The sequence below is a fragment of the Triticum urartu genome, chromosome 6A (assembly GCF_056163025.1).
Source record: "Triticum urartu cultivar PI428250 chromosome 6A, HENAU_Tu73, whole genome shotgun sequence".
NCBI classification, from domain to species: Eukaryota; Viridiplantae; Streptophyta; class Magnoliopsida; order Poales; family Poaceae; genus Triticum; species Triticum urartu.
This window is the reverse complement of record NC_141878.1, coordinates 476222726-476241114: the sequence shown is the minus strand read 5'-3', so window position 1 is coordinate 476241114 and position 18389 is coordinate 476222726. Positions and strand designations below refer to the sequence as shown.

General features: G+C 48.4%; 1 protein-coding gene across 1 annotated transcript; it reads right to left on the bottom strand.

Annotated features, from left to right (window-relative positions):
- Positions 1 to 1041: 1041 nt before the first annotated feature.
- On the bottom strand, positions 1042 to 1365 carry LOC147965766 (uncharacterized). The gene has a single exon (XM_087530595.1). It carries the CDS (start codon positions 1363 to 1365, stop codon positions 1042 to 1044), a length of 324 nt encoding a protein of 107 aa, XP_087386721.1.
- Positions 1366 to 18389: the final 17024 nt, after the last annotated feature.

The following is an 18389-nucleotide window of genomic DNA, read 5'->3' as shown; positions in this document are numbered from 1 at the left end:
GGCTGGTGGCGGCGATGTAGAGGAGCATGGGCTCCTTAGGATCGGAGCCGCCAGGACAGGTGGAGTAGTCAGCATCTTCTTTAGTTGAAAAAAAGCATCGTCCGCCTTGTGGTTCCAGTCGAAAAAAGTGGTCTTCTTGATGAGTTGGTACAGGGGAAGAGCCTTCTCGCCCAGCCGACTGATGAATCGGCTGATGGACGCCAAACAGCCGGTGAATTTTTGTACGTCCAGCAGTCGGCTGGGTACCTCCATCCTTTCAATTGCCTTGATCTTCACAGGGTTGCATTCTATGCCGCGTTCGGAGACCAGGAAGCCAAGGAGCTGGCCGGCTGGTACTCTGAAGACGAACTTCTCCGGGTTGAGCTTGATCTGAAATCGACGAAAGTTCTTGAAGGTCTCTTTGAGGTCCTCCAGCAGTGTTCCATGCTTCTTCGTTTTTACCACCACGTCGTCCACGTAAACATGAGCATTTCTGCCGAGCTGCTTGAGGAGGCACTTCTGCATGCATCGTTGGAAGGTGGCGCCGGCGTTCCTTAAGCCGAACGTCATGGTTAGGTAGCAGAAAGCTCCAAACGGCGTGATGAAGGCAGTCTTCAGCCTGTCGGTCGGGTTCAACTTGATCTGGTGATACCCTGAATACGCATCCAGGAAACTCAACAGCTCGCATCCGGCTGTGGAGTCTATCACTTGGTCAATCCTTGGCAAAGCGAACGGGTCCTTGGGGCATGCTTTGTTGAGGCTAGTGTAATCAATACACATTCGCCATTGCTTGTTCTTCTTCAGTACCAATACCGGGTTGGCCAGCCATTCTGGGAAGAATACTTCCATGATGAAGCCTGCTGCAAGCAGCCGGGTTATCTCTTCTCCAACAACTCTCCTCTTCTCCTCTGACAAGCGGCACAAAGGCTGTCTGACTGGTTTGGCATCAGATCGGACGTGTAATTTGTGCTCGGCAAATTCCGTCAGGACACCTGGCATGTCCTTGGGGGACCATGCGAAGATGTCTCGATTCTCATAGAGGAAATCGACGAGCTCGCCTTCCTATTTTCTGTCGAGGTGGGCGCCTACGACAGCGTACCTCTCTGGGTGCTCTGGGTCCAATGGTGTCTTCTTTGTTTCCTTGGCCGTCTTGAACGAGCCCTCAGTTTCCGACTCTCTGGGGTCAGGCGGCATCTCTGGCTGCTTGCTTGCCATTTCCACAACTCTATCTAGCAGCCACTTCTCAGCTGCGATCACGAGGGACTCGGCCAGCCGACTGCTCTCTGACACATAGGTAGACGACTTCTTGTAGTCGCCATTTATGGTCAGGATCCCTTTGGAACTCGGCATCTTCATCTTGAGGTAGGCATAATGGGGGACGGCCATGAACCTGGCCAGGGCTGGCCGGCCAAGCAGCGCATGGTATGGGCTCTCTAGATCCACCACCTCGAACCATATCGACTCTCGGCGGAAATGATCTTTGTCTCCGAAGAGGACATCGATCAAGATCTTGCCGATTGGTGAGCAAGAAAGGCCAGGAACTATGCCGTGGAACACCATCCGGCTGGACTATAGTTGCCTCTGCCTGATTCCTAACTTCTCCATGGTGTCTCTGTATAGGATGTTGATGCTGCTGTCGCCGTCTATCAGGACTCTGGAAAAGCGAGCAGCTCAATTATCCGTGGCAAAGGTGGCGTCCAAAACCAAAGCGTAGGAGCCAGGTTTGGGCATCACTTCTGGGTGGTCAGCTCAGCTCCAGCTGATGGGCTTCTCAGACCAGTGCATGAACTCTGGGGTGTCAGTTGCTACTACATTCACCTCCTGCTGCTGCGGTCGCCTGCTGTGTCGATCGTCGGCCACACTGGTGAACACGACGTATGCTCCCTGCTCTTCTGGGTACTCGTCTTGTACTGCGCTGACTGGTCTGACCGTCGACTGCTGGGGCGGAGGAGGCGGCTGCACCGCAGGTGGAGGAGGCAAAAGCCCGTCTCCCTTGGCTATCCTAGTGAGCCAGTGGCATTTCCGAGTGGTGTGGTTGGACGGCTTCACACCACTGTGGAACTTGCAAGGTCCATCCAGAGTCTGCTCATATGAGAAAGTCGGCTGCCAGTTGGACTTGCCGCCCTTCTGGCGCTTGGGCAGGGGCTGCCCTTCTGGCTGCTGATTTTTGATTGTCGCCACCTGCCGGCTGGTGGGAGTCGGCGGTGGGGCTTTGCGCTTATGGCCATTCTGTGGTTGACGCCGACTGGTGTCTCCGGCTGGGGTTCAGGGAGCCTGAGGAGCCACTTTGCCGGTTGCGCTGACTTGAATTTCCGTCTTCATGGAGGAGTCGGCCGTGGCGTACTTGTCTGCTATGATCAACAACTCGTCAAGGGTTTCCGGCTCGTCATAGAGAAGCTTGTGCTTGAGGAGGGTGCCCTCTCGGCATCCCGTGGTGAAGTACTCGATGGCTTGCACCTCGTGCACGCCTTCGCAGGAGTTGCGAAGCTCGGCCCAGCGTGTGAGGTAGTCGCGGGTTGACTCGCTGGGGCCCTGCACACATAAGGAGAGCTGGCGAGGCTTGGGAGGCCGCTTGTACGTGCTGGTGAAGTTACGGACGAAGGCTTCGGTGAAGTCGACCCAACTATTGATGCTGCGGGGCCTCAAGCTATTTAGCCAAGTCCGGGTCGTGCCTTGGAGCATGAGCGGAACGTACTTCACTGCAACACGCTTGTTGCCGTTTGCTATGCTGATGGCCATGGAGTAGTCGACCAACCAGTCTTCCGGCTTCACGGAGCCAGTGTATTTGGGTGTGTCTCTGGGGAGCGTGAACCCTTTGGTAAAGGGCTTGTCTCGAATGCGGGGGCCGAAGCACGGTGGGCCCAACTCATCTTCTTCTTCAAGTGCCAGGATCGATGGAGATGGTCGATCCGATGGCGGGCGTCGTTCTCTCCGACTCCCTCTTGGCGGCCAAGGCGGTCGCCGAGCGTCGGGTGATCAACAGGCGGCGGGGAAACTCACCTTTCCCTCCGAGGGGGAGGAGGCGGACATTCATCTCGTCGTTCCACTGTTCTTGGGCGACCATCTCGGTCGCGCTCTATGGTGATGTGAGTCCGACTACGGCTGCAGCCGGCTCCTTGTCTTTACTTCCGCTGAAGCCGCCAGTTGGCGCCCGAGACTCCGCGCCTTGGTCTCGGCACAGAAGCAGGTTGTCATTCCGTCGGCGTGGCGCATCAGTGTGGCCGCCGGCCTCGTTCTACTCAGCGGGCGCGTCAAGGAGTCGCTGGACGCGCTCCGTCATCAAGCGACGTTCTTCACCCTCGAACTTGTCCAGCTCATCCGCCGCCGCCTGGGCGGCTCGAATGTTCTCTGCAGGCGTGGCGTAAACGGGGCGATTCACCCCGAATAGATCGGCGATAGCCGCGCCGCGCTACTGGACTGTGCCAAGGCAGCTAGGCCCAACCGCAGCCGGCGTGCCGCCGACAGCACGGTCCATCTCCGCTGGTAGGCTTCTCATAGACGTCTCACGCTGGCCAGCTTTTTGGTGCCTTCGACTAGCTGAAGGCGGCGTGCCTCCAGCGTCTCGGCGTCGGCATCTTTAGGGATGGGCGCTGCCAGGTCTTGCAGCGCCGCGTGGAGCGGGTCATAATCACCCCCGCTGGAGTGCTCACCATGATCGATGACAAGCACTTCCGTGACGGTGCTTCTGCCACTCTCTGCGCGAGGAAGCGGCTCATCGTAGACCACCACATTGGTGGGGAACGTGTCAAGCGACACGGTGTCGGAGTCGACCAACATCGGATCGGTGGAGCCTATGGACTCCAAGTCCCCAGTTGGCTCACTGGCGACGTGGAGTTGATCGAGGAGGCCCGTGAGGAGGATCTCCGGGCCGCCTCTGCCCACGTCGGATGCGGGCTCGTCGGAGAGGCGGACCTCGCCTACAAGATCGGTGAGGCAACTGGCCACGCAGGCGATTTCAGCGCCATGCAGCGCGTCGGCACAGACTCCGTCTGGCGTGTTGGGCTGGCTGCGCTCGCCAAGGAGGAAAAGGGTTCCCGTCCAGAACAGGTCTCCGGACGACGGTGCACCTTGCCCCACGGTGGGCGCCAAATGTCGGGGGTTGGGTGCGACATATGCCAACGGATGGCTTATCATGGTGGGGGCAAGTAGAACGTCGCCGGTGCCTGGAAACGGGATGAGGCATAGACACGAACGCCGGCGTACTTTACCCAGGTTTGGGGATCTCCTAGGAGATAACACCCCTAGTCCTGCTCTGCGGGATCTCCACATGATCACTAAGGCACAGTGAGTACAAAGGTGCTCCTCGAGCTGTATCTGTGGACAGGATAAGCTAGGCTGGCTCTCCCTCTTCTCTAGGGTCTGGTCTAGTTCTAATGAATCGGAACCCTTTGCATGGGTGCCCTGGGGGGTTTATATAAGCCTACCCTGTAACGCCCTCGATGCGGCTATATCTCCCACGTGTCGAAGCACGACTTAGAGGCATAACCGCATTGAAAGCAATGTCGCAAGTGAGGTAATCTTCGCAAACAACCCATGTAATACAATAAGGGAAAAGAGATACTGAAAGTGCAACTATCCCTAGGTGGTTTTGGTAATTCATAACAACATATAGCTCATTGAGCTAATAATATTCCAAGATGATTATTTCAGGAAAGCTCAATGATTGGCATGGCGTGGATGTGAAAGTGGAACCCTCAAAATGTTAAGGACAAAGGATTGGCTCAAGCTCAAAAGCTCAAGACTCTTCATTTTATATTTTAGTGATCCAAGATCACATTGAATCCATAGGAAAAGCCAATACTATCAAGGAGGGATGAGGTGTTGCTTAATGAGCCTCTTGCTCCATGTGCTTAATGATATGCTCCAAAACCCTCAACTACTTTCCCATATCCACATATGACCTAAACTCTAAGCCAAACTCGGTCCTACCGATTTTTCCTATCCGGCGCCACCGAGTTTCAATTGTCATTAGCCACTGCCAAACCCTAGCAATTCAGTCCTACCGATAAGGATCTCGGTCCCACCGAGATGGGGTCGCAAACTCTCTGTTTCCCTTTCGTAACTTTTTGGTCCCACCGAAAGAGCGAATCGGTCCCACCGAGATTGCAATGTAAACTCAGTGTTTCCCCTTTGTAACTTTTCGGTCTCACCGAGTTCCACTCGGTCTCACTGAAAGAGCAAATCGGTCCCACCGAGTTTGCCTGACCAACTCTCTGGTTAGCTAATTACCAGACTCGGTCTCACCGAGTTTGTGTAATCGGTCTCACCGAGATTACGTTATGCCCAAACCCTAACCGAATCGGTCCTACCGAGTTGCATGTCAGTCCCACCGAAATTCCTAACGGTCACTAGGTTTACATTTTCGGTCCGACCGAGTTTTATGATTCGGTCCCACCGAGATTGGAAAACTGTGTAACGGTTGGATTTTGTGTGGTGGCTATATATACCCCTCCACCTCCTTCTCATTCGATGAGAGAGCCATCAGAACACACACATCATTCCTACTCATATGTTCTGAGAGAAAACCACCTACTCATGTGTTGAGACCAAGACATTCCATTCCTACCATATGAATCTTGATCTCTAGCCTTCCCAAGTTGCTTTCCACTCAAATCTTCTTTCCACCAAATCCAAATCCTATGAGAGAGAGTTGAGTGTTGGGGAGACTATCATTTGAAGCACAAGAGCAAGGAGTTCATTACCTACACACCATTTGTTACTTCTTGGAGAGTGGTGTCTCCTAGATTGGCTAGGTGTCACTTGGGAGCCTCCGACAAGATTGTGGAGTTGAACCAAGGAGTTTGTAAGGGCAAGGAGATCGCCTACTTCGTGAAGATCTACCGCTAGTGAGGCAAGTCCTTCGTGGGCGTTGGCCATGGTGGGATAGACAAGGTTGCTTCTTCGTGGACCCTTTGTGGGTGGTTGCTTCTTCGTGGACCCTTCGTGGGTGGAGCCCTCCGTGGAATCGCGCAACCGTTGCCCTTGGGTGGAGCCCTGTGTGGACTCGCGCAACCGTTACCCTTCGTGGGTTGAAGTCTCCATCAACGTGGATGTAGGATAGCACCACCTATCTGAACCACGGGAAAAACATCCGTGTCTCCAATAGCGTTTGAATTCTCCAAACCCTTCCCCTTACATTCTTGCAAGTTGCATGCTTTACTTTCCGCTGCCAATATACTCTCTGCATGCTTGCTTGAATTATGTGATGATTGCTTGACTTGTCCTAATATAGCTAAAATCTGCCAAGAACTAAAATTGGGAAAGGTTAAGTTTTTATTTGGTCAAGTAGTCTAATCACCCCCCCTCTAGACATACTTTCGATCCTACAAGTGGTATCAGAGCTTTGGTCTCCATTTGCTTGATCTCCATAGCTTTTGGTGGTCATAGCCTTGGTTTCACAACCTAGGAGAGTATGGCGTCTAGCGAGGGAAATTATCACCGTAGAGGTCCTTACTTTGATGGTTCTAATTTTGCTAGTTGGAAGCATAAAATGAAAATGCATATTCTTGGACATAACCCCGCCGTTTGGGCTATTGTGTGTGTTGGTTTGTAAGGTGACTTCTTTGATGGGAAAGAACCAAACCATGAAGCTACCGCGGATGAGTTGAAGATGTTGCAATACAATGCTCAAGCTTGTGATATTCTCTTCAACGGATTGTGCCCCGAAGAATTCAACAAAATCAGCCGCCTTGAGAATGCAAAGGAAATTTGGGACACTTTGATTGATATGCACGAAGGTACAGACTCCGTCAAGGAATCCAAGTTGGATGTGCTTCAAAGCCAACTTGACAAGTTCAAGATGAAGGATGGTGAAGGTGTCGCCGAAATGTACTCTAGGCTTGCTCTCATCACAAATGAGATTGCCGGCTTAGGAAGTGAAGAGATGACCGATAAATTCATCATCAAGAAGATCTTAAGAGCCTTGGATGGAAAATATGATACCGTGTGCACGTTAATCCAAATGATGCCCAATTACAAAGATCTCAAGCCAACGGAAGTGATTGGAAGAATTATTGCTCATGAGATGTCACTTAAGGATAAAGAGGAACTTCACAACAAATCAAGTGGTGCCTACAAAGCCTCATGTGAAGCCCCTACATCATCAAGTGAGAAACAAGACTTCAATGAATAATTGAGCTTAATGGTGAAGAACTTCAACAAGCTCTACAAGAGTAGAAGCAAAGATAGAAGCACCAAATCAAGGTCCTACAATGACAAAAGATCTTCTAGTCGAGAGCGAAACTGTTACAATTGTGGAAGACCCGGACAGTATTCCAATGAGTCTACGGCTCCCTACAAGAGAAGAGAAGATTCTCCAAGAAGAAGAAGCAAAGGATCACCACCGAGAGAGAGAAGGAGTAGAGATGATCGTTATGAACGAAGATACTCACGGAGAAGCAAGGATTAGGAAAGGAAGGAAAAATCATCAAGGAGCTACACAAGACGAAGACATCAAGCTCATGTTGGTGAATGGGTATCCGGCTCCGACTCCGACAGCCACTCCGAGAGAAGTTATCACTCCGACTCCGAAGATACTCAAGATGAAGGTGTTGCCGGTCTAGCACTTGTGTCAACCAACTCCTACGACATATTTGACTCACCAAATGAAGGAATTGGAAGATGCTTCATGGCCAAAGGTCCAAAGGTAACACACCCCGAGTATGTTGATTTCAATAGTGATGAAGATGACTTGTTAGGTGATGAGTTGATTGGTGACAACTGTAGTGATGAATACTATGATGAAAGACCAATTAATCATGCTAAGCAAGATAAAACGAATGACAATGATAAGGAGAAGATTGAGGCTCTAACTAAAGAACTAAAAACTCTTAAGTTAGCTCATGACACTATCTTTGAAGATCATCGAGAACTTTTAAGAGCTCATGAGAAGTTACGCTTTGAAAAGCTCAATCTTGAGCAAGAGCATGAGTTCTTAAAGGCAATCAATGATGATCTCCGTAAGAAAAGTTCTTCTTACATTGCCAAGCGTTTACTCTTATCCACTTACATGCCTCAAGTCAAATCTAACAAGAAAGATTCCTCCTCTAGTAGTAACAATGATCATGCTAAATCCAATATTGTTGCTTCTAGTAGTTCTGATGATTCCACTAATGATTCTCTTAGCCAAGTTACACTTGAGCAAGAAAATAGCTTATTGAAGGGAATTATAGAGAAAGGAGTGTACAAAAGCCTTGCCGGGAGTAAGCAATTCGAGGAAATTGTGCGCAAGCAAGGAATGCACCGGAAGAATCAAGGTGTTGGTTTTGAACGAAAGTTCAATGCCAATGGGGTTGAATGGGAAGAAGATCAATACCCCAAGACGAAGTTTGTCCCTCAACAAGAGAAGTATACTTCTTTCAAAGGGACACAACCTCAAGATGATCTTCCACCACAAGACTACGAGCAAAAAGGCAAGGACAAGCTTCAAGAGGAAATTGATGCATTTGAAGAAGCTCCTAAGACCTTAGTCAAGTGGATTCCCAAGACTACTTCAAGTTCCACTTCATCAAGTACGACTACAACTCCAAGGATTCCCATCAAGATGATGTGGATCCAAAAGAAGAAGAACTAGAGAGTTCTCGAGGGTGACTCCGCCAACATACTTCACTCTCATCATTTTGGCAAGAACAAGTGCAATCAACTTCCACATCTTGCACTAGTTCAAGGAGTCACGAACCCTCTTGTTGGTAAGACAAGGGACAAGGTAACCTAAAGTTTTCATGGACATCATCTTTTGTGTGCATCACTCTATGTCTATGGATATCCTTGTTTGTTCCTTGTGGGACTAACCCATGTAGGTATTGAAAGTGCAATTCACTCAAAAGGATAGCTCCAAGAGATCTACATCAACATTGAGCATCCACATCTTCAATATCTACATAAAGTCATCATCGACAAAACCCAAGGTTAGTTCATCCCTCTTAGGGGGGATATCACATCTAGGGGGAGCTTTACTCTAAGACTTGAGCTAAAGCAACTCTAAAGATGTGAACAAAACAATGCTTTATGTAAAAGTGGTAACCCCACTTGAGCTTAAACGATGAGTATTACCTACGATCAAGTGTTCTCACTTGACTCCTAAGTCAATATACTCATATATAGATGACCTAGTCATCGCAAATTGCTTGATAGATGCTAGAATTGGTTGTGCATGCTTTGCCACATATTTCATTTGCTATCTTATTGTGTGAGCATGTTGGTTGCATATTTTGCTCATTCAAGGACATCCACTTGTTGTTTTGATTGTTTGGCTTTATCTTCTTTTGCCAAGTGGATGGACAAGAATGCCTAAGAACCTCCTCTAGCTATCTATGCTTTTCTCGTCTCAAACTCTATCCATGTTGCATCACAAAATTTGATCAAGTCAGATTCGAACCACTCTGTGTGAGGAGCGCTCGGAGTCCCCGATTCGTCATAGACTTAAACTTCCAAAACCTCTTTATGAATCTCGGTCTGACCGATACTCCATTTTCGGTCCTACCGAGTTCATTAAGTTGATCTAGGTTTTTGATCTCAGTGCAACCGATTTGAACTTTTCGGTCACACCGAGTTGCAATAACTGTACACAGTTTTGCATCTTGGTGCCACCGAGTTGTTCCACTCGGTCACACTGACAGGGTCGGGCTATATATAGTGACGGGCAGAATTTTGGAAATTTCTCCGAAACCTCCTCGCCCGCGTGATAGCCTGCTCTGCCCTCGAGGTCTCCAGATCGTCTCCTCGCTGCCAACAGCCTCCAGTTGCTGGTCTTCGCCGCCGTCAACGGATTTCTGCCCCGCCGTTTCCGCCGTAGCAAGTCCACGCCGAACTAGGGTATGGACTTGATCATTGTGCTATTCCTTAATCTGATTCCTAGCACATTGTGATCATCATGAATCTTGCCACGATTGATAAACTTCTATCTAGTCAAAACGCTCGTAGATTAGGTTTAATTCGAAAATTTTAGGGTTAGGTTTCCGCCGAAACCATCTCGGAACCACCGAGTTGAAAAACTCGGTCCCACCGATCTGGCTTTTGCCATTGCACAAGTTAAACTCGGTCTGACCGAGAATAACTTATCGGTGCGACCGATTTTGGAATTCTGTGAAACCCTAGCAGTCTCGGTGCCACCGAACTGTGACTCGGTCTGACCGAGTTCACCAGTTCTGGTGCCAAAACTGCTTCGGTGTCACCGAGTTTGAAAATCGGTAGATCCGAGATGCTTTCTGTGGAAAACTAAAACTAAGTTTTTGAATTAATCTTTTGCAAAAATCTCTGCTTTTTGTGATGCTCATCCACTCTATCTTATCTATGATCTATTCACAGGGTCAGCAGCCAGTTTGCAACATGTCTGATCAAAGTGACAGCCAAAATCTCTCAGAGCAGCAAGTTGTGATGAGTGAGGGCACTAGCCCCTCAAGTACTTCTGAATATGGCAGCAGGAGCATGCCCAACAATCTGCCTAAGGCTGCCACACGTCAAAGGAAGAAGAGAACGTCTGAGTCTGAGGATAAAGACTATGTGGCAGAGGAAGAGGCCACTTCCAAAAGGGTTGAGCCAGCTCAAGGCTCAAAGCCAGGTCTGAAAATCAAGAGGCCAGCAGGCAGGCAGCCAATGGCAAAGGCTAGAGCATCAACTGAGAAACCTGCTCCCATTGAGCCCATTGCTGCTGAGGGTAAGAAGAGGAAAGAGAGAGTAAAGAAGACTGTAGCCAAAGTGCTTGGGAGAGCCTCCATCATGGTAGAATAGGAGGAGGAAGAAGAGGTTGCTGCACCAGCACCCAAGGCAGCCAAACTTATGGGAGATGCCATAAGGTCAGGGAGAGCTGCATCCAAGCCCAAGGAAGCTCCTAAGGATGCACCTAAGCCTAAGACAGCTCCCAAGAGAAACACAAGGAGTATACCTGCTGCAGAAAAGAACAAGGCCCCAGTGCCTGAAGCTATTGAAGAAGAGGAAGAGAGTGTCCTTCAGAAGCTCAAGCCCAAGATCCCAGACCACAACGATGCTCATCCTGTGGCTGAGGACATGAAGCTCGGGAGAGACTCAGGGCTCAGGAAATGGAGAGAAGCAGATCCATATGCTTCTAGGAGAAGGACTGCCGTGGACTACATATTTCACACAAAGGAGCAACAAGATTTTTATGAGACTGTTTTGCTTGACAAGAAGCCAATCGTTTGCGACATGAGATGGGTCGACTGGACCTATATCAAGGAGAATGAAGAGCACTATCCAGGAGTTCAGGATAGCTTCAGAGCGTGTCGAGTAGAGGACTTTGTTGGGCAGAAGCTCACAAAGTGGAACGAGGAACTCATCATGCAGTTCTACTCCACAGCTCACTTTTATCCGGATGGCAGGATTACTTGGATGTCTGAGGGTACAAGGTACCAATCTATAGTGGCTGAGTGGGCACAGATCATCAATGCCCCAGAAGAGCAAGATGAGGACTTGGACATCTATGCCAAGAAGAAAATGGACCAAAACTCCATGTCCAACATGTACAAGGAAATTCCCAGTGAAGCTCTTGACACATTCAAGTTTGGGTCAGTGCACTATCTGCTCTCAGGATTGCCTACTATCAATTGGATACTAAGGCACACTCTGTTGCCTAAGTCTGGAGATCACAAGATGATCAGAGGCCACGCGATCAACCTGCTTCATGTCTTTGACGTGCCTCAGAAATTCAAGGTCATGAGTCTCATTGTGGAAACCATTAAGAGGACAGCTGCAGATCAAAAGAGGAGCTGTGGATATGCCCCTCAGATTCAGGAGCTCATCAACTCCAAGATGGGCACGGGCATATATCTTTTGGATAAGGAACACCTGCCCATCCGTCCAGATTTTGAGAACAATGAAGTTGTGATGACAGAGAATGAGCCATCGTCTGCACAAGCATTTGCAAAGAAGGAGAAAGCTGCCAGGATGCCTACTCAAGAGGAGGCATCTGAGTACTTCTTGAAGACCAAACAAGAGAAGCTCAGTTACTTGATTGCATCCTCTCTGAGAATTGAGCAAAGTCTAGCCACCCTCACCAAAAATCAGCAGAGCCTAGAGAGGATCATGGAACAGAAGTTCTATGACTTGGATGTCAAGGTAACAGAAGTCCAGTCTGTAGTCGAGCAGCTCCAGGAGGACATGAATGAGAGGAAAGGCAGGACCACAACTCATGCTTTTTCTAGAGTGCCACGAGGCCCGAGGTCGTCTGCACTGCCAGTTGCTGACACCAGAGCTACAACGTCTGCACCAGCCACAGCCTCAGCTCCAGCGTCTACCTCAGCTCCAACTCCAGCGACTACTTTAGCATCTACAGAAGCCTTCGTCCTTGGAGTGATCAGGACTCCACCACCACCTGAAGATCAAGCCTGAGCGACGACTTAGCACTATGCATTTTCTAGGAACTTTTTGGTAACTTGTTGCCAAAGGGAGAGAAGATGTATAGATCATAGGCTTCGAGAGAGAGAGTGTTGCTTTTCTCTCTTGTTTTATTTGGTGGTCTTTTTGAACCTTTTTCTGCTTTTGAGTGCTTGATACTGTGTCATTATTTGTGAGACATCGATGATCATGTGTTTGATCATAAGCTACACTTAATTTTTGCTTAATGCTTGCTTAAATATTATCATGCTATCTATCGCTTGTGATCATTCACTATTCTTGGTGACGAGTGCATGTATTTCATTCTTATCATTTTGAGCACTCCACCAAGATGTATGTGACACGGAAGAGTAACCCATGACTCTAACTCTTTGTGCATTTGCAGTCCAAAGCAGATTTTATATATGCACAAATTTAGGGGGAGCTCTTACTTATCACATACTTCTCAAAGCGACGATATACTTCATGTTTATTATCATTTGTCGAAGCTTTGATCTATATGTTGTCATCAATTACCAAAAAGGGGGAGATTGAAAGTGCAACTATCCCTAGGTGGTTTTGGTAATTCATAACAACATATAGCTCATTGAGCTAATACTATACCAAGATAATTATTTCAGGAAAGCTCAATGATTGGCATGGCGTGGATGTGAAAGTGGAACCCTCAAAATGTTAAGGACAAAGGATTGGCTCAAGCTCAAAAGCTCAAGACTCTTCATTTTATATTTTAGTGATCCAAGATCACATTGAGTCCATAGGAAAAGACAATACTATCAAGGAGGGATGAGGTGTTGCTTAATGAGCCTCTTGCTCCATGTGCTTAATGATATGCTCCAAAACCCTCAACTACTTTCCCATATCCACATATGACCTAAACTCTAAGCCAAACTCGGTCCTACCGATTTTTCCTATCCGGCGCCACCGAGTTTCAATTGTCATTAGCCACTGCCAAAACCTAGCAATTCGGTCCTACCGATAAGGATCTCGGTCCCACCGAGATGGGGTTGCAAACTCTCTGTTTCCCTTTCGTAACTTTTTGGTCCCACCGAAAGAGCAAATCGGTCCCACCGAGATTGCAATGTAAACTCAGTGTTTCCCCTTTGTAACTTTTTGGTCTCACCGAGTTCCACTCGGTCTCACCGAAAGAGCAAATCGGTCCCACCGAGTTTGCCTGACCAACTCTCTGGTTAGCTAGTTACCAGACTCGGTCTCACCGAGTTTGTGTAATCGGTCTCACCGAGATTACGTTATGCCCAAACCCTAACCGAATCGGTCCTACCGAGTTGCATGTCAGTCCCACCGAAATTCCTAACGGTCACTAGGTTTACATTTTCGGTCCGACCGAGTTTTATGATTCGGTCCCACCGAGATTGGAAAACTGTGTAACGGTTGGATTTTGTGTGGAGGCTATATATACCCCTCCACCTCCTTCTCATTTGATGAGAGAGCCATCAGAACACACACATCATTCCTACTCATATGTTCTGAGAGAAAACCACCTACTCATGTGTTGAGACCAAGACATTCCATTCCTACCATATGAATCTTGATCTCTAGCCTTCCCAAGTTGCTTTCCACTCAAATCTTCTTTCCACCAAATCCAAATCCTATGAGAGAGAGTTGATTGTTGGGGAGACTATCATTTGAAGCACAAGAGCAAGGAGTTCATTACCTACACACCATTTGTTACTTCTTGGAGAGTGGTGTCTCCTAGATTGGCTAGGTGTCACTTGGGAGCCTCCGACAAGATTGTGGAGTTGAACCAAGGATTTTGTAAGGGCAAGGAGATCGCCTACTTCGTGAAGATCTACCGCTAGTGAGGCAAGTCCTTCGTGGGCATTGGCCATGGTGGGATAGACAAGGTTGCTTCTTCGTGGACCCTTTGTGGGTGGTTGCTTCTTCGTGGACCCTTCGTGGGTGGAGCCCTCCGTGGACTCGCGCAACCGTTGCCCTTGGGTGGAGCCCTGTGTGGACTCGCGCAACCGTTACCCTTCGTGGGTTGAAGTCTCCATCAACGTGGATGTAGGATAGCACCACCTATCCGAACCACGGGAAAAACATCCGTGTCTCCAATAGCGTTTGAATTCTCCAAACCCTTCCCTTTACATTCTTGCAAGTTGCATGCTTTACTTTCCGCTGCCAATATACTCTTTGCATGCTTGCTTGAATTATGTGATGATTGCTTGACTTGTCCTAATATAGCTAAAATCTGCCAAGAACTAAAATTGGGAAAAGGTTAAGTTTTTATTTGGTCAAGTAGTCTAATGACCCCCCCTCTAGACATACTTTCGATCCTACAGATACATAGTTGGCTTACAATCGCCACTTCACACAATTACATGAATAAAGCATTAAATCATCCAGATACAAACAAGGTCCGACTACGGAACCAAAATAAAAGAAGACTACCCCAAATGCTACACAGATCCCCGATCAACCCTAACTGGGATCCACTACTGATCAACTAGAACGAAACAAACACAAAGGGCAAGATCTTCCTCGAGCTCCTCCTTGAGCTTGGTTGCGTCATCCGCACAGTTCAACGGCACCTGCAAGCTGGTTTTGGAAGTATTTGTGAGCCATGGCGACTCAGCAATCTCGCACCCTCGCGATCAAGACTATTTAAGCTTATAGGAAGGGTAAAAGGTATGAGGAGTAGCTGCAGCAAGTGACTAGCATATATGGTGGCTAACATACGCAAATGAGAGCGAGAAGAGAAGGCAAAGCACGATCGAGAAACTATGATCAAGAAGTGATCCTAGAACAACCTACGTCAAGCATAACTCCAACACCGTGTTCACTTCCCGGACTCCGCCGGAAAGAGACAATCACGGTTACACACGCGGTTGATGTATTTTAATTAAGGTCAACTTCAGGTTTTCTACAACCGGACATTAACAAATTCCCATCTGCCCATAACCGCGGGCATGGTTTTCGAAAGTTCAAATCCCTGCAGGGGTGTCCCAACTTAGCCCATCACAAGCTCTCACGGTCAACGAAGGATATTCCTTCTAGCGGGAAGACCCGATCAGACTCGGAATCCCGGTTACAAGACATTTCGACAATGGTAAAACAAGACCAGCAAAGCCACCCAGATGTGCCGACAAATCCCGATAGGAGCTGCACATATCTCGTTCTCAGGGCACACCGGATGAGCCAGACGTCGGGTGGGCCAGCCCAGATTTGCCCCTGGTAGCTCCGGACATCGCTCAGTTTGGACCAACACTCAGAGGAGCACTGGCCCGGGGGTTTAAAATAAAGATGACCCTTGAGTCTACAGAACCCAAGGGAAAGAAAAGGCTAGGTGGCGAATGGTAAAACCATTGTTGGGCCTTGCTAGAGGAGTTTTATTCAAGGCGAACTGTCAAGGGGTTCCCATTATAACCCAACCGCATAAGGAACGCAAAATCCGGGAACATAACACCGATATGACGGAAACTAGAGCGGCAAGAGTGGAACAAAACACCAGGAATAAGGCCGAGCCATCCACCCTTTACCAAGTATATAGATGCATTAATTAAATAATATATATTGTGATATCCCAACAAGTAAACATGTTCCAACAAGGAACAACACCTCCATGTTCCAACAAGGAACAAACTTCAATCTTCGCCTGCAACTAACAACGCTATAAGAGGGGCTGAGCAACGCGGTAACATAGTCAATCAACGGTTTGCTAGGACAAGGTGGGTTAGAGGCTTGGTTCAGCAATATAGGAGGCATGTTAAGAAAGTGGTAGGTATCGCAGCATAGGCATAGCAAAAGAGCGAGCAACTAGCAAGCAAAGATAGAAGTGATTTCGAGGGTATGGTCATCTTGCCTGAAATCCCGCAAGGAAGGAGAACGAGTCCATGAAGAAGACAAACGGACATAGTCAAACGAATCCTCACAACACGACGTTATCGGAACCAACCCGAAGAAGCAACACCGGAAAGGAGCAAACAACATAGTAAAACAACCAACACATGACCATGGCATGATGCACAACCAAGTATGATTCATGTCCGGTTTAATGAAGCATGGCATGGCAAAGTGCACAAGCAATTCTACAAATTAAGTGGAGCTCACTATGCAATGAGTTGCATATTGACGAAACACCACAACAAGTTATTTAGTTCACTCCCGGTTAGGTACTCAACAATATTAAATGTTGATTAACATGGCAAGAGGTGAAGCATAACAAAACTATACCATCTAACAATTCAAATGGGGCCGGATATAACAAATAACAAATCCGGTAAGCCCCATATGCATTAGCAATTTTTTAAAGCAACAACAAATTTTAACCATCTTAAAGTTGTTAACATGATGCGGATGACATGTTCAAGTTTATGCAATTTTGTATTAAAAGTTGACATGAGCGTGATGAGAGCATTTGTCATCGTGGCGGAAATGAAAGGGGTGCCATGGCAACGAATCCGAAAATGATGCCACGGCAACTTTACGATTCCGGTAACTCGATTGAGATACCGATGCAAAGGAGAAGTGTGCGGATGCGTGTAAAAGATGGTGGGGCGCTCCCGGATACCGGGTGTCCCATGAGTAGATGGCATGGAAGCGAGAGATACTACAGACATGGTGCAGACAAAGGGTGCAACTCATACATCACGCAACATTCGTCCACGACGGTCGTCTCGACGTTATACCTTTGAAGCGTGCGTTATCGGAAGGGTTCAAGTTCGATGTGGTGTAGGGGAAGTAGACGTTCGCGGGTCGTCGAGGGAAGTAGTGGTTCATGTCCATAGATGTTCGGGGTCACGAAACGGAACTTGACGTCCACGGGGTCTTCAGCGATGGTCGTGGTACATGTTCCGTAGACGTTCGGGCGACGGTAGTGGTACACGTTTCGTAACCGTTCGAGTCATCAGTAGAGGAACTTGACGCTTGCGTTACATGGGGTAACTAGGGTCTTCGGACTTTCCGTACTCGGTTCTTGTGACGATAGTGGTACAAGGAACTTGTGTTACGGTCGTGTAGTCGTACTCGAGGTGGTCTTGGTGAAACCAAGGCCGACGGTGTACTTGGCGTAATCCGAGTCGACGGTAGTTGTACACGGCAATCTTGGTCGAACTTGGAGGGACCTCGGTAGTCGTTCCCGCTTGTCTTGGTACTTTTGGCACCATCTTGGTCTTGGAGACGGTAGTGGTACTTCCATGTAGACAGCCCCGGAACTTGATGCATCATCCTATGTAGTCGTACTCGGTGTCCTCGGGGTATCGGCGATAGTCATACTCGAACCAGTTCTTGACGAATCCTGGACGGTCTTGGTGGTTCTGGAGCAGGGCTAGCGCAAAGGCGAACAAGGCCGCTGGGACTTGAGTATGTGTGACGTGCGGCTGCTGGCGAAAGGGACCCACACCGACGTGGTCAACGCGGGCTCGCGCGGCCTCCTGCGGGACTTGGCGAACAACACAGAAACAGGGTGTAGGATCGAAAGTATGTCTAGAGGGGGGTGATTAGACTACTTGACCAAATAAAAATTTAACCTTTTCCCAATTTTAGTTCTTGGCAGATTTTAGCTATTTTGGAACAAGTCAAGCAATCATCACACAATTCAAGCAAGCATGCAAAGAGTATATGGACAGCGGAAAGTAAAGCATGCAACTTGCAAGAATGTAAAGGGAAGGGTTTGGAGATTTCAAACGCAATTGGAGACACGGATGTTTTTCCCGTGGTTCGGATAGGTGGTGCTATCCTACATCCACGTTGATGGAGACTTCAACCCACGAAGGGTAACGGTTGCGCGAGTCCACACAGGGCTCCAACCAAGGGCACGGTTGCGCGAGTCCACGAAGGGCTCCACCCACGAAGGGTCCACGAAGAAGCAACCACCCACAAAGGGTCCACGAAGAAGCAACCTTGTCTATCCCACCATGGCCATCGCCCACGAAGGACTTGCCTCACTAGCGGTAGATCTTCACGAAGTAGGCGATCTCCTTGCCCTTACAAACTCCTTGGTTCAACTCCACAATCTTGTCGGAGGCTCCCAAGTGACACCTAGCCAATCTAGGAGACACCACTCTCCAAGAAGTAACAAATGGTGTGTAGGTAATGAACTCCTT

What these genes read in the sequence shown, in the direction of transcription:
- LOC147965766 (XM_087530595.1), bottom strand. Translation starts at nt 1,365, where the DNA reads ATGGCCGTCCCCCATTATGCCTACCTCAAGATGAAGATGCCGAGTTCC.